General features: G+C 39.8%; 1 protein-coding gene across 1 annotated transcript in view; it reads right to left on the bottom strand.

Moving 5' to 3' along the window:
* The window catches only part of TWF2 (twinfilin actin binding protein 2), a 68,222-nt gene that overhangs the window by 47,158 nt on the left and 3,793 nt on the right, over positions 1-17,271 (bottom strand). Inside the window, exon 2 of the mRNA XM_034439474.3 lies at positions 1,142-1,219. Within this exon, the coding sequence (XP_034295365.2) occupies positions 1,142-1,219 (78 nt within the window). The remainder of the gene's footprint in view (positions 1-1,141; positions 1,220-17,271) is intronic.

Here is a 17,271-nt window from a genome sequence, read left to right as displayed (position 1 = left end):
AAGGGAGGGGAGGGTTAGGGAGGGTTAGGGAGGATGAGGTTGGGAGATTTGGGTGGGTTGAGGGGGGGGGGAAATGGGGTGAAAATGTAATTGTAAAACTTTTGCAATATTCTGTATCTTCCTTTTCTTTTATTTCTTTCGTTAATTTATCCATCTCCGCACAGTCCAGGATTTTCTTAATTATTTCTTCCTCTGTTGGAATCTTTTTACTTTTCCAGGACTGTGCATAAACTATCCTTGCCGTTGTAATTATATGCAGAATCAAATATCTAATTTCTTTACTGTAAGCAGAACTTTAAGATTTTTAAAGTGCGATGTGAATGTCTTGGTGCCTACCAGGCCACACATAGCAATTCTGCCCCTTAAAACATAGTACCATTCTACCCCAAACATCAATCCTCAAATGTAGGCTTTGTCCACTCCTCTACTAAAAGGGTATTGAAGGCTGAATGTAATCCACGGGTTTTTGCTAGAAGGAGTTAACAGGAAAAAAAATTCTAAACAAATAAAAACAAACAAAATCATTTCATAAGCCAGGACATTCCTATATCTGCTAATCTGGTTAAAGCATACCGAACTGAACGGGATCCATTCTTGGACAATATTACAACTAAGGCAATGCTGACACACCCGTGCTGGGAGTTCTTATTGAATTTTGCACCAAAAGACATACACTTTGAAGGTAATTTAAAAACTGACATCTGGGACAGAACTGCTTTATTGAGAAACCATCACATTAGAAAACAACTGTTCATGTCTTGTCCAGACAACAACCCCTTTATTCTAGCTATTGAGTTTCTGTTTATTTTTCCCAGGATGCTCATGAGAATAATTATTGAAAACATGAATGCACTATGTACATCAAAGAGAATTGTCGGAAAAGAAGCCAAGGGGAGGAACAACTAATAACATTATTTGCTTCTTTAAATGTACAGCTGTGTTGATTCCACACTTGTCGCCTGAAGTCACAGTTGTTGGTCCTGACTCCTGAGTAATTATATTATAGCAGCTTCCACCAGAATTGCTCACTGATAGGTTGAATGCACAACACCCACCACTGTACTCTGTAAAAATTGATGCTGGGAAGGCGCAAAGCGGGTTAAACAAACAGGTTGAAAATGTCAAGGAAATGAAAACTTACCATCCTCAATTACGATTTTGATAAGACGGATTGAACCATTCCGAGCCTTTGCAAAAAAGTCCTTTAATTCCGTAGTGGCTAAAAGAATCAGAAACATGCTGATCAGAATTTGAACCTCAAAGTTATTCCACTCTCTGACACAATAAAGGAAATGGCAAAGAAAAAAAAGGGGGGGGGGACTGAGAGAAATCCGAAGGTAAAAGACTAGTACAATGAAAAAAAGGAGCAGATTTCCTTAGTTCTGATCGAGGCTGTCTGGGGAAGTATGCATTTCACTTTCACAGAGGTTCCAGAGTTAAATACCAGCTGGAAGCACATGTGATCCAGAGAACTTGATACTTGGCTGGGGCAAACATAATATCCCAAATTTAGCAGTCTGTTGGCTTCCAAAAGCAAGGTGGGCTCAAGTGACAAGTTTATTAAATGTACAGCATATCCCGCTGTGCAGACCAGGCAGGCTGAGAGGAAAATGGGATGACGATGGGCAGGAAAAACCCTTCTGATTTTAACTCCTGTGACAGATATGTTTTGCCTTTGACTTCCTTCCACCCCAATTTGGGCAGGTTGCTAAGGAAAAACATTTACATAGGAATCAGAAGTGGAGCTGCTCTGGTATTTTGTCCCCTGCCTTTCTGATATTCGGATTCTTCAAGGATAGGTTTTTTTTTTTTAATAAAATAAATTTTTATTAAACATTTTCAACATTAAAAAAACAAAACACAAATTTTCACTCATTATAGCATTTCCATATCATTATCAATATCATCCGTAACATTCATACTTACATAGGTTCTATTTTTATGGTTCACTATCCTATATTATACAATCGTTTGCATTATAATATTTACACACAAATACGATATAATCATAATGTCATCAATATTACATCATTCTTATACAATAATTTTACTCCTATTCTCTAGCCACGTATACCATCTACTCCAAACTTGATAATACTCTGATTCTTCTTTCTCTTTCAATTCCATAGTCAACATATCCATTTCTGCACACTCAAGTACCTCAAGGATAGTTTTTATGACCGTGAAAATATGGTAGCTGGTAAGGTTTCCATTGCTACCAAATTTAAACAACAAGAAAGCATCCATTCCCACAAAACCAATAACTAGCGGTGCAGTTACCGAAGACAGCGGATAGCATTTCTGTTCATACAAAAAATAAACACATGGATTCGATCACTTTGGCTGTGGATGATGTAATTCCTTCAAATGTTCTGAATACATTTCACCAAAGATTAGCATGTCCAGATGAGACAGAACTTGACACGCATTAATCTCATTTCATTGAGAGCACAAATGCCATAATAGGAAAAGTACAATGTCACCAATATCATTGGTTTCACTGTGTAATTAAAATAACTACAGTAAAGAAATTATTTTCACCTTTCCACTACTTTCAGTATAATCCTTCTTCCCAAAATACTACAACACTACTGTGCAGAAAATCATTATTTAAAACATCTGTTCTATAGCCATACACTGGAATAAGGATCTCAAACTATATGGGTAGTCCTCAACTTACAACCAGAATTGAGCCCAAAATTAATGTTGCTAAGTGAAATATTTGTTAAGTGAGTTTTGCCCATTTTACAACTTTTCTTGCCACAGTTGTTAAGTAAATCATTACAGTTAAGTTAATGATGTGGCTTATTTATTTATTTATTAGTCATATTTCTATGCCGCCCACTCTCTGAGGACTCTGGACGGCTTACACCAAAGACACTATACTGAATAGCATATTGCCCCCTAACAATCTGGGTCCTCATTTTACCCACCTCGGAAGGATGGAAGGCTGAGTCAACCTTGAGCTGGTGAGATTTGATCCACTGATCTGCTGAACTAGCAGTCAGCTGAAGTAGCTGCAGTACTACACTCTAACCACTGCGCCACCTCAGCTCCCCATTGAATTTGCTTATCAGAAGGTTGCAAAAGGGGATCACATGAGCCTGGGACACTGCAACTGTCATAAATATGAACCATTTGTCAAGCATCTGAATTTGGATCACATGACCATGGGGATGCTGCAATGGTCGTAAGTATGAAAAACGGTCCTAAGTCACTTTTTTCACTGCTGTTGTAACTTTGAACGATCATTAAATGAACTGTTGTAAATCAAGGATTACCTGTAATTGGAGGGATTAAATAACAAACTTCCCATGGATACATTTCAGAGATGTATAAAATTGGCGACCATTTGTAAGAAAGTCATGGTTAATGTACAAAATTTAACAATAGTTATCTGAATCTTTAAGTTTTCCAAAATGAATCTCATCAATATTGACTGCTACAATCTGGCATGTTTAATCAGTTTTAATAACTGAGACCCCTTGCAGGAAAGACCTAAGGCCCACATTGCCATTTGCAAAATGGAAAATAAATGCCCCAGTAAATGCCCAGTTGCTCTACTTTAGAAAAGGAAGCAATAACAGTGTCGCCTGTTAGCGAACAGCTGCTCTGAAGGGTTGCTGGGGCAATCACTAAGCACATCTCAGGATCTATCAACACCAAAGCAGTATCTGTTCCACTGCATTCCCTCCCATTGACATCCAAGAGGACATCAAATGCATGTGCTACGGCACAGATGTGCTACAAGGAAAATTATTTCATATCAAGACTCATCTTTACGATGCTTCCGTATAACCAGGAAACTGCAAACACAGCCACCCAAAAATGTCATCATGCTTCAGTCTGGCTTTCAGCAGGCATACAAACACACATTTATATGGGTTAAAACATGAGGAGAAGTGACCTCAGAACCATCACATTCACCTAGCTTCATGAAGCCCGAAAGTACAGGTAGTCCTCAACGTATGACCACAACCGACCCCCAAAATTTATTCTCATTGTGAAATGAGAAATTTGTTGAGTTTTGCCCCATTTCACAACTTTTCTTGCCACAGCTGTTAAGTGAATCACTGAAATTGTTAAATTAATAACATGGTTGTTGAGTAACTCTGGCTTCCCCCATTGACTTTGCTCGTCAGAAGGTCGCAAAAGGACTCTGGGACTCTGCAGCCGTCATTAAATATGAATCCCTTGCCAAGCATCCAAATGCAAATCATGTGACCACGGGGATGCTGCAACGGTCCTAAGTGTGAAAAATGGTCACAAGTCACTTTTTTCAGTGCCGTTGTAACTTCTCACGGTCACTAAACGAATTGTTGTAAGTCGAGGACTAGCTGTACTTCATGTATTTGCTCTTTGAATGTACCGGCAGCTTTTCAAGTCCCAATCCATCAGCGCTGAGGTATGCTACTTAATAAATAAATCGATACATTTGTATTGTTAATGAAAGCCAATATTCCCAAGATGCCAATCTCTGGATCGGTGCATTTCTGTATAAATCCTAGAGGAAGATGCAGCTCTCCGAAGAAGGCTCTAATGTTGGGAAAGGTAGAAGGAAAGAGGACGATCAGCAGCAAGGTAGGTGAACTAAGTTTCAGTGGTGATGAATGCACTGTTGGAAGACCTGAAAGTCCAGGTTAGGGACAGACTGTCATGGAGAAAATCTATCCATGTGGTTGCTAGGAATAAAAATATGACTTGATGGCACAAAATCAATCAAAGGAAAATTCAAGGCAAAAGAGAATTCAAAAGACAGCTGTTAAAAAGAAATGGATTGTTGATCTTGAGGCCAATTGCAGGTTTAGTAGAACAGTTACTCCCCACTTCAAGCCCTCATTTGCGCTCCTTCCCCCTATGCCCTCTGCTCTTGCATGGAGATCAAGGGTGATGAAGAGAGTTAGAACAAGTAATCCTCAACTTACAACAATTCATTTAGTGACCGTTCAAAGTTACAACGGCACTGAAAAAAGTGACTTAGGACCGTTTTTCACAGTTACGACCTTTGCTGCATCCCCATGGTCATGTGATCAAAATTCAGCTGCTTGGCAACTGGTTCATACTTATGACTGTTGCTGGGTCCCAAGGTTTTGTGATCACCTTTTCTGACAAGCAAAAGTTGATGGGGAAGCCAGATTCACTTAACAATCAGGTTAACCAACTTATCAACTGCAAGTGATTCACTTAATAACTGTGGCAAGAAAGGTCATAAAACTCACTTAAATATCTGAAATGTCTCAGTTAACAACATGTCTTAAATGTCTCAGTTAACAACACAAATTTTGGGCTCCATTGTGGTTTTAAGTCAAGAACTACCTATAGTTTTTCCAGTTTGTTATCGTAACCCAGGGGTCAGCAACCCGTGGCTCTGGAGCCGCATGTGGCTCTTTCATCTCTCTGCTGTGGCTCCCTGTTGCTGGTCAGCTCCACAAATGATAGGGCTTTCGGTTAGGACAGGTAGAGGAAAAAGGATGACGTGTTAGGAGGAGACTCTATGGTGGGGGAACTGGACTTCCGGCCAGCAGAGGAAAAAGGACGCTACACTAGGAGGAATCTCTATGGTGGGGGAACCGGACTTCCGGTTGGCTCCAGAATTGAACGGGGGCTTCCAGTTAGGATCTTTGTGGCTCTTTGAGTGTTTAAGTTTGCCGACCCGTGTCATTTGCTGAAAGGGAGGTTTTATTTATTTATTACTTCTTACACAACTTCACAAACACCATCAACAACATTAAGACAATAAGACATATAAATAAGCCACCCTGATATCCACCGGTATCCACTGATAGGCACTAGGATAAGGGCAATCAAGAACACTTCCTCACTGCTTCTGGTCTCAAACGAAAGAAAACACAGACCCGAGGCCAACTGTGCATGACAGGAGACTTTGGGGAAGGTAGAGAATTTAGGGCAAGCTCTAAAGAAGCAGCTACATAATGCATTAAAGGCCTTGTTGGTAGATCCCTGTCAAATAGCAACTACCAACGTTAAACCGATGGCTTGCTCAGCCTAGAATCCTTCCAGCAAAACAGCCCAAATAAGGAGAGAGAGAGAGAGAGAACATTTGTGTCCCATCCCCTTTCACATCCTGCAATTGCTAGAGCAATCTGTTTTCTTCTTGTTTCAAACTTCGGTATACAAAGACCACAGGTCCTTTTAAACTTTTTTTTGTTGTTGACACTGAACAAACAGCAGGGACTAAAGGAGTGCCTTGGTCCACATTTTTTCCAAAATGAGAAAGAAAATCCAGGAGTTGTGCATGTGTGCGGAATGAAGGCTATGAGATTCATTTCACCCTAGTGCTCAGGACAAACCTGTAGCTCAGAAATCTTTCAGCATGACTGAGTGGGTAAAAGGCTAAGCAGAGTAATTGTTTGCTTGATTAAATAAGCCACAAATGTCGGGTTCACAAAGTATGTTATGCTAAAACCAAGCTTATTATAAAGGCGGGCAATCTCAGGCACCCCCTTTAGTCATTGCTGTTGGTATGGTGTTAAATGTTTAAACTATTCTCTCTCAGGTTCCCTCACCACAGGCCATGTTTCCTAGGGATGCTGGGATTTATAGCTCAGCAATATCAGGGTTACCATAGATACCCTTGCTTTTGCACACTTATACGAGTCTTCAGTTAGTAAATCCTGGTAAAATTTTCCAGCCATGATATTTCTATCAGACATAGAGTGCAGCATGGAACTAGCAGTTCCTCACTGATCAGGAAACCAATTTATCTGCAGAGCTGCAAGCCATGGCTTCTTCCTTCCTCTCTAAAAGCGGCAGCAATGTTCTTAGTATTTACAAGAGTGTTTTCACATATTAATCAAATGAGGTTCCTTAGAAATATTAAAAGGTTTGTTGTTGCTATATGACTGCATTGCGTTTTTGAAAGAAATTCTGAAGAACTATCATTTATCCTACCAGTTATACATTGAGAATTGGCACTCCTGGCACTAAGACAAATGAATAGGAAGCGATTGTTTTGCGGCATTATGTATAACACAGCATTTCCTCTCTGAAATGAGAAAGAGACAGAAAGGTTCAGAAGTTTTTGCTTTGTTGCTTAGTAAAAGTCAAAGAAATCAGTATTATTTATATAATAATGCACCACACACCACAAAACTCATGGTGGTTTACAGCTAAACCGGATTATCAAAACAATACTATAACCATAGCAAAATCCATATAGGTAGTCCTTAACCTATAACCACAATTGTAACTAGAACTTCTGTTGTTAAACAAGGTGATTGTAAGTAAGTCATGTCCAATTTTATGACTTTTTTTTTGCTGCAGAAGCAAATCCAGCTTCCTCGTTGAGTTTGTTGGAAGCTTCCTGGGAAGGTCACAAATGATGAACATCTGACCCAGGGACAAAGTAACCGTCATAAATATATACCAGCTGCCAAGTGCCTGAATCACAATCATGTGGAATGGTCCATGATTCATGGGGAAGCTGCAACAGCCATAATTACAAGGAGTGGTTGTAAGTCACTGTTTTCAGTACTGGCATAAATTTGAGCAGTTGTTAAATGAATGGTCATAAATTGAAGGCTACTTGCATACCGTAAGAAATGCATTAATAATAAAAAATCATCAAAATTTAAACTCATATTCCAAACATCATTATAGTTGCCTTCATTATCTGATCTTAACTCCTGAACCTGTCTGAACTACTCCTTTTTAACTAACTTTCTAAAAAAAATCAGGTGTGAAGGCACTATTCAAGTTCCCATGGAAGGCTATTCCAAAAGATTGTGTTACAATGAAAAATCCCATGTTTTTTCACCTTTCCTGAATTTTGCACAGGGGGAGGAACCTTCCACATTCCAACCTAGGACTTACATACTGGACAAGAAGAACAACTCTGAAAGAGACAGTCCTGCATCTGCAAACAAAAATGCTGAAAACATGAATAGATAAATGGAATGAAAAGTGAATGCGTGAATGGAAAAAGGAAAAAACAACCATCATCATTTGTTATTAGTACAAAGTCCCACCCTCTCTTTTTTGTTTATTTAATGACTGGATCTCAGCAATGTGAAAATACAGATGAAGGCATGCAGATAATTATACTTGGTGAAATCTTTGATGGCAGACAGATTTCAATATATATCTAAACGGGGAGGCTGAAAATTTCCTTGTTTATAGAAGAAAAGAGTAAGTGACAGGCAAAATGTTCTCAAGCAAATGGTTTTGCTTCATATCTTTGCAGAAATTCAGAAGGTACCAACAAAAATCTATGCCTCATTTCTAAGGAGATGGGGTAAATGATTTAAAGGTTTGGATTAATGCAGGGGTGATATCTACTTACCTTCCCCACCGGTTCGGAAGTGCATGTGCTGCATGTGTGCGTCAGATGCACGTGCAGACCCTCTGCACATGCGCAAACCCTTCTGCGCATGCGCAGAGGGTAAAAAACCTCGCACTGCCATCGCTACCAGTTCTTCCAACCACCCACTGCCATCGCTACCGTTCAGCTGAACCGGTGTTGTTTGTATAAAGGCTCTATTGTTTGTATAAAGGCTCTATTTAACAACAAAACATTAGGTCTCCATTGTTAGAACTTTAAAGGTCCATCACTTTACTTAAAGCTTAGTAGGGAAATTTCCCAACATCGAAATGGGAACTTTAAATTGAACTTTAAATTAACTGGATTTTAAACAAGAATATGTTAATGTTAATTAATGTTAATTAATGAATTAATGTTAATGTTAAAATATGTTTTGTCCTCCACAATAAAACCCTCTGCTTTTAACTAAGTGTGTTTATCCAAAGAGCCAGTTTGGCGCAGTGTTTAAGGCATCAAGCTAGAAACTGGAAACTGTGAGTTCCACTCCTGCCTTGGACATGAAGCCAACTGGGTGACCTTGGGCCAGTCACTTTCTCTCAGGTCAAAGAAAAAGGCAATGGCAAACCACTTCTTAAAAACCTTGCCAAGAAAACTGTGGGGACTTATTCAGGCAGTCTCCAAGAATCTGATATGATTGAACTGACAAAAAAAAATATCCAAGAACTTTGATATAATTTGAACTGAAAATATTTCCATATAGTTTGCTTGTCCTAGCATCTTCAAAACCTGTGCCAGTGATATTGATTCATTAATCACAAGTGTAAGCGCATACTCTTTTCACAGATAAACAGTATCATAGTGGGAGAGAATAGGCCTAGTTTTTCACTGAGCATCTCTTGCTCTGTCTATCAGCGGTAACCAACCACTTCTGATTCAATAATACATGAACTCTGAAATGGATGCCTTCCTGATTCAAATCATTCAGTCCTCCTGACAGGACACTTGAGCCTCTGTCTATCAATCTTTAATCCACTGGATGTGATGACTGTTAAAAAGACTTCAAATAGCTGCGTTCATTTCCAATTCATGGTTTGAAAAAGTAGGTAGTACATTTCATGCTATTATTCCAAGGTCCTACTTATGATGGATTTCTGAAACACTGAATTTCTAGTTTCCTATGACAAGCTTTGCTTCATGGATTCCTGTTTTGAACTTACTTCAATGGGCTCTTCTTCTTTTCCGATTTCCTCCAGTTGTTACATCTTTTAAATGCATCTCTGCTGTTAGCAGGACTGCCCAAAAACTACCATGGAAGTCACAGAACATTTGTGCCTTTGCTTCATAATGGAAGACATAAGCGCCTATCAAATCTTTGGTTTTTTTCCACACAAGGCATATCTGAAGACTGGACTACATGTTATACTCACCATTCTAGAGCTATGGCATGTCAGATACTCTATGCAGATTTGGAAAGAACTGAATATTTGGACTAGAACAATATTGTGAAAACTTTTGCTTGATACAACCAACTTGCAGAAAAAATAGCTAACAACGGTATCAATAATTTCTACCATATCAACCTCCATGTTACAAGAGTTTAATACTGAAACCGATTGTTTCAAGGCAATATTTGTCTGCTGGTGCATTTTGTTTATTATATCTGAGGGTAAAGTTAGTCAGCATCTTTATTGTAATGGTCACAAGGGGCAAAATTACTGTTAGCATCTGAGTGAGGCAAACAAATGACTTGGATATTTACTTGCTCCTGAATCACTAGTGTCTCTGAAGAATTATAAGCCCCAAGTGTAGGTTTATAAGACAATGAAGTTTAGATGCAGTTAAATCCAAAGGAGTAACTGAGGATTTTGAATCACAGTCTTACAGAACACTATGTTCTAATTTCTCTTTTATATACAACTCTAGGAGAGGAAGGATAATATCTCAGATCCATCTGATTTGCTTATAATGCTACTTCCAAATAGCTTACATTTCAGTGCCAATGTGTCATTGAGAAGGTCAATATTTCAAGGTCAGTTTATCACTCCTAACAGAGAAATTAAGAAGAGGAAGGAAGAGAATTTCCCTAAAATGGAGCCCAATCCTGGCCGAGAGGGATATCATTGTCAATGGTACTGAAAATTGCTGAGAGATCAAGCAGCGCAAAAAGAGATGCACCGTTCTGTTATCGGTCATCTAAAGCAGGGGTCCTCAATCCCTGGGCCAGTCAGTGGCCTGTTAGAAACCGGGCCGCACACTGGAGGTGAGCAAAGGGCAATCAAGTGAAAATGAAACCATCCCCTGGGATACTAATGTATGTGTGCAGAAATAGGTCATGGCACAGTCTTTGTGGCATACGCTACTTTAAAATACAGTAAGACACTGCTTGTCTAAAAAGGTTTTTTCTGCACACAGAAAGCTAATACTGTTAAAAGATGACTACAGTGAAGTAACAGTCAACAGTTAATGACACAAAGGCAAGAGCCACGGGAGAAGTCCTGATGCTTTAAAAATGGAAGGCAACAAAAAAGAGGCCAGTAAAAGGAAATCTTTTTTATAATCCCTGATGTAGCATAATCACTGATGACATAAGCATAAGATTACAAGAACTCAGAGAAGTAATTACTGTCAAGAAAAAAGATTTAAGTCCAGCTTTCCTTATTGCCCTGATACCAAAAACTGTACCTGGAAGAAGTACCAAAATGTTAACTCCATCATGTAGAATATATCGCCTGTGGCCTTCAGTTGGTTTCCAAATAATATAGGACTCATCATTTCTGCATATTTAAATGGGTGCTAGGCAGAAGAGAGCTAAGTTCTTTTTACTCTTTTTCGTGTTAGAATTTTATGAATCCCTTCATGATGGATCATCAGTCATCACCATGACTTTGCAACTTCAGTCCCAAGTAGTACAGGCTGGACAATCAGCCTAAAGTAAGCCAGTGAAAAGGCAAATTTATTAAAAGATATTTTGAAGCATTACTGTGCAGGTCATTCAACCTGTTGGATTACTTTAGCTCAATCTGTCTAGTAAACAGCTTTAAAAACACGCTTCCTTAAAACATCGCACAGTGCTGTGCTCAGATGATTCACTACTTCAAATATGCAAATGTACAGATATCCCAGAAAACTAATTTCTGAGCATTTCACAGCTATAGAAAAAGAAGTAAAAAGGGAACAAATCAGTATGCTTCACTTCTGTTTTCCTTCAGACTTGTTTGCATAATAATATTTGAACAGGATTTGACTCGTGGCTTTTATCCAAAAGGCTTCACTAGGGCAATTTGCCAGTATAAGCACAAAACTATCAAACAGGGTATGAACAGCAGAAACACTTTTGCTTGGGATCAAAACTAATTATTTCCTACATGAAACAGCAGGATAGGTTAACGTATTTGAATAAGAAACATATTCACACAAATGTTCTGATTTACCCGTAATTTTGCCCAGATTAGAACTATGTGCATAAGCAGCAACTTGAACTGGGCTAGTATGTTCTCCATGCCTGCTCTCTCAGAGAGATTCCACTGAGTTTAATTTCATTTTCCACAAATCTGGTTAATGCAAAAAAAATTACAGGGAATCCTGTTCCAACAAATTGATCTGCTTCTAATCAAGCCAACTGCAAATAACAAATTATGAGACAGGCATGAAGCAAACTGTAATTTCTGGCCCATACGTAAGAACTAACAAGGATTAGTAGAAAGAAAAATCAAATGTTAGCAGCATAATTTTTCTCCTGGCTGTAGAGGAGGAAGAGATGGCAAATGAGTTAATTCTTTGGATTAACTCAGATTCGTTCCAGTTTTCACATCAGCATTACTCCATTTGATTCTTGCTGATTTACCTTCTCTATTTAGTCACGCAAGTAAGAGAACTTATCTATAGTCACAACCTAATCTAACTTCTATTTATTCTATTTATCTATTTATAATGTCATGCTAAATTGCAATAATTTTTGTATGATTTGCCATATGTAAATGTTAGGTGTAAACTCTGGGTTAAGATTCGTATTAAAAATTTCTCTACTCATCCACAGTGGAATACTTGTTATATTATAGTTTGGTAATATCAGTGGAGTACTAATCCATGAGAACAAACCCAATAGATTATAATTACAATTTAGTACAGAAGGCAAAGTTTTGAGAAGATCTCCACAAGCATGTAATAAAAAGTAAAAATAAAAGGCTACACGGTGCTCCAATATAATGTAATGATAGCCTTGCACATAAATATATATATTAAGAATTAAACTCTCTGGCTATACAGTAATTATTTTTAGAACTCACCCTACAGCAAAGAATGTTTCTTCCAATCAAGGCAATTAGTTGAAGAAGCAGAATAAGATTCTTGGTTTACAGAGCGATCCAAAGCCACCTCAGGGAGTTCCCCTGCCTCACACACCAATCAAGTTACCTTGGATAGCCTGAAGGAGCAGAACTCTATTTGGGAAAGCAAACCCAGGGATCTCCTAAAAAGTAGCAGCGATAGCGAAGAAAAGCTGGCCATCAAACCCTTGTCACTCTCCAAGCGCAAGCCGAGGCCCAGCCAAAAAGGCGCCCACTTGGCAGACGATTCCTCACTGAAAATGATGCCGGGGGGGTGGGTGGGCTGAGAGGAACTCTCCCCTGGCCAACTGAGAGGTCGGCAGAGCAGCAAGTGGCCCCCCCACAGCTAGCTGAGGAGCCTGTAGAGCTGCCAGAGCCCCCTGCCAATGGCCCCACACCAGAGGCGATAATCAACACGGGCTGCACCCGCTGTTTGATCAACCTACCCACCGTCCTAAAACTGGAGATCCGGATGAGAAAGTTGAGCTATGGATTTCATTGTCGAGCTCCCTGAGAGTGGGGGAAGTATGGTCATTTGGACTGTTGTAGACTTGTTCTCCAAACAGGCCCACTTTGTAGCTTGGCCAGGGCTCCCGTCAGCACGGAAGCTGGCTAACCTGTTTATCAAGCATATTTATAGGTTGCATGGAGTCCCCCGCAGGATCATCTCCAATTGGGGGGTCCAATTCACTGCTAAGTTCTGGACGGAGTTCATGAGGGCCATTGGGTCCTCGTAAGGGCTTAGTTCAGTGTTCCATCCAAGGACTAATGGGGCCACAGAACGGACTAATGCCATGGTGGAGCAATACTTAAGGTGTTACATCAACTATCAGCAATCGGACTGGACAGAGTTACTGCCGTTTGCTGAAGTAGCATACAACAATGTTGTGCACAGTAGCACCGACCTAACCTCTTTCCAAATGACCAGTGGCGTAGAGTTTGTCCCCAAGCTGAAGCTCCCCAGAGAGTCACCTTCTTCTATGTTGCAAGCTGAGTGAATGGAATCGCTGAAGAAAGCATGGGAGAATACAAAGCGATGCAGCGAAGGCTTATAAAAAACAGGCCAACAAGCACTGGTCTTCCCAACTGGAGTTTAAGGTGTGGGGGGTAGGGTTTACTTGTCCACGAAATATCTGAGATTAAAACTAGCCTCAAAAAAGCTTGGTCCTAAATTCGTAGGGCCGTTCCCTATAGTGAAAGTGATCAACCCGGTCACGGTACAACTTCAACTTCCCTGGTTGCTGGGGAAGGTACATCTGGTGGTCCACAGTAGTCTGTTGAAACCGACAGTGAGTTCACAAGTCCGACCAGTAGATTGGGCACCCCCTAAACCCATGGTGATCGAGGGTCAGACTCATTATGAGATAAACAGAATATTGGATTCGAGAGTGCAGAGGAGTCAATTGGAATACTTAATATATTGGAAGGGATACCTGCTTTCTGAGGCCACCTGGGAAGAGTTGGAAGGTGAGTGCAGATAGGTTGGTAAAGCATTTCATGACAAGTACCCCCAGAAACCAAAGGGGCCTCCCAGGGGAGGGAGGGGGAGCTAATGGTATTGACTAACCCTACTGTGCTTTGTCTTTTGCAGAGATGTTCCTTCATTTGAGGGGATTGGGCAGCCAGTCAAACCTGAATTTTACTGGGTTGTGGGATTATTTGTATCCTGGATTATTCTCTCATGAATTCAGTTTGACACAGTTTGGAGCTGAAGTGGGGAGACCTGGGGTGGATGGAGTCTTCGGCCAAAACAACATAGCTAGCTGATAAGTCAGAGACATTCCAACGGCTGGTTGGCCAGAGGAGGAGGAGAGAAGTTGCCAAGTAACCAACTGTCAACCACACTGTTGGACAGTGTGACATATTGTTTTGAAAAATTGAGAAACGTTTACTTATAGTGGGTGGAAAGCCTGGGAATTTTTAGTACTGGCTTTTTACCAGTTAGTGCCAAGATGGTGTATCTAAATAAATTTGTTCTTTGAGAAAACGGAATGCCTCGGAGTTCGGTTTGTGATAGGTGCATTACTTGGAACCTGACATTTTCTTGATTAATTTAGCTAGAATGAAACTAGTATCATTCTGTGTATTTCTCTTAAGAGACCCAAGAACCAGGTGGAATAACATGAAAAGAGGATTAAAAAACAAATATTTAGAAGATGGAACAATCACTGCATCCATCCTTTGATTTTACATTTATCTGTAGAGCTGTGTCTGGACTGCAACCCGGAAGAGGAGCTGCCCAGGGTGCATGCACACGCCCAAAAATGAATTTCCGGTTTCAGCCAGCTACTCTTCCAGGTTTCTGGTGCGCATGTGCATGCGACGATCAGCTGGCCGGCATGCATGCTCACGCTTGAAAACCGAAGACCAGCTCTTCTAGTTTCCAGCACTGCCACATGCAAAAAGACTAGCTAATCGCCACGCGCATATGCATGCCAGAAACCCGGAAGAGGAACAGGTGACGCCACACGCGCCACTCCCCATAGTAACTATGGAGAGGCTATGGTCACAAAAGCAAAGGGGGTTCAGAAGGGGGCCATGAGCAAAAGAAGGCGGACAATTCCTGCTCTAAATGATTGTGCCATAGAACAATTGTCTCAGAAGCAATCTCCTCTCAGGAGAGGAGAGGCAAATACAGGTAGCTCTTGTCTTATGACTACTATTGAGCTCAACATTTCCCTTGATGATCAAGTGAGTTGTGTTTCATTTTATGACCTTTTGCTACTGTTAACTTGAGTTGTTAAGTGCATCATGCAATCATTAAGCGAATCTGGCTACTCCCGTTGACTTTGCTTGTCGAAGCCAGCTGAGAAATAGTTATAACATGTCCCCAGGACAGTGCAACTATTGCCAAGTGCCCAAATTTTGATCACACGACCATGGGGATACTGCAAAGGTCGTAAATGAAAACTGGTCATAAGACACTTTTTTCAGGGCTGATATAACTTCAAACAGTTACTAAAGAAATGGTTGTAAATTGAGGACTATCTGTAACTAGATTTAATCCAAGGCAGTGATCATGATGAACTAAAAGAATGAGTACTACAGAAAGCTATCATATTTTGCATGCATGCAAGTGGCAAACTCTCTCCTAACACTTAATCTTAACAGAGGCACAACTGACCACAGAAAGATTTGTGAAAAAAAGGGTGAAAAGAGATTCCCTTTTCCTAATGAGAACATAGTATAAACTCTGACAGAAAATAGTATAAGGTAATATGTTGTGTGTGCATACTTTCAAGTCATGGTTGACTTCAGGAGACTGTCTGGGCAAGTCCCTGCAATTTTCTTGGCAAGATTTTGGAAGTGGTTTGCTATTGCTCATTCCTAGGGCTGAGAGACAGTGACTGGCCTAAAGTCAACTAGCTGGCTTTGTGTTTAAGGCAGGAGTACAATTCAGTCTCCAGGCTACTAGCCTGGTGCCTACTAGTTTCCCATTACGCCAAACTGGTTCTAGAGATGATAAGGAATTTTTTAAAAAATGGGAAAACCTTTAAGAGAAATAGCAAGAACTTATTTCAGTTTTAGGAGAAAATCAGTCAGAAAAGCAGCTAGCTCTTTCAATTGCTTGATTACATGACATCAAGTTGATATTAAGTCTTCGTCCCTATTATTATATCAGAAGGCTGTTTGAGGCTTGTGGCAAAGGAGAGGACTTGTAATTTAGCTGCTCCTGGGGCTGAAAGGCAACTCCAGATGATTAGAAGGTCCATAGGTATCATTTGATGTTTTGCTATTATTATTATTCTGTGTTATGTTATTGATTAAAGTATGATGCTATTGCTTACCATTTTAGAATTTTCATCCTAGTTATTAGAACTGAAAACTGAGCTGATTAAAAGACTGAAATGACATAAAAACCGAAGTAAATAATTAATGAATGGCAGATCAGGGATGAGCAAGCCCAGCCCAAGCAACACAGCTGTAAATCGTTTTCAGGACAAAAACCACATACTAACATGCCACGGTTCTTCCTAACATACATAGCAACAACACATATACTTCCCTTGTGATACAATACTGTAAAATCAGCTGCAAAGATACTATATACATAAACTTTAATATTAATACAGGTAGTCCTCAATTTTTAACTGTTCATTTAGTGACCGTTCAAAGTTACAGCAGCACTGAAAAAAGTGACTTGGTCATGTGATCCAAATTCGGATGCTTGGCAACTGGCTCATACTTATGATAGTTGCAATGTCTTGGAGTCATGTGGTCACCTTTTGCAGCCTTCTGACAAGCAAATGTTCCTGTGCACATTTAATAACCATAATGAAGTGGCACAATGAATGTTTCTGAACTAGAAATAGAGTTGTGGGTTCAAATTCATATCTCAACTTAGCCACAAAACTTACTAGGTGAGTATAGATCACCCACTGCTTTTTAGTCAAACCTACCCTAGAAGGTTGATATGTGGATAACATAATAGGAGACAAAAACATGAATAGATGAGATCCTTGGAAGAAAGTTGGAATAAAATCATTATTTAAATGTGTATATTGTATTGTGATGAAAGCAGTTGCATATTTCCGCGTTTGCCTGCTAGTTTATGAATAGACCTTAAATTGTTATTAATGCAATCTTGCCAAATCTACCCTAACTGAAAGGAGATTGTTTAAAATAGCTGAACTTTATCAAATCCAAGAAGCCTAGAAAATTGTA

Source organism: Pantherophis guttatus, chromosome 2 (assembly GCF_059756535.1).
Source record: "Pantherophis guttatus breed Tessera chromosome 2, ASM5975653v1, whole genome shotgun sequence".
NCBI classification, from domain to species: Eukaryota; Metazoa; Chordata; class Lepidosauria; order Squamata; family Colubridae; genus Pantherophis; species Pantherophis guttatus.
This window is presented reverse-complemented; position numbering and strand designations above follow the sequence as displayed.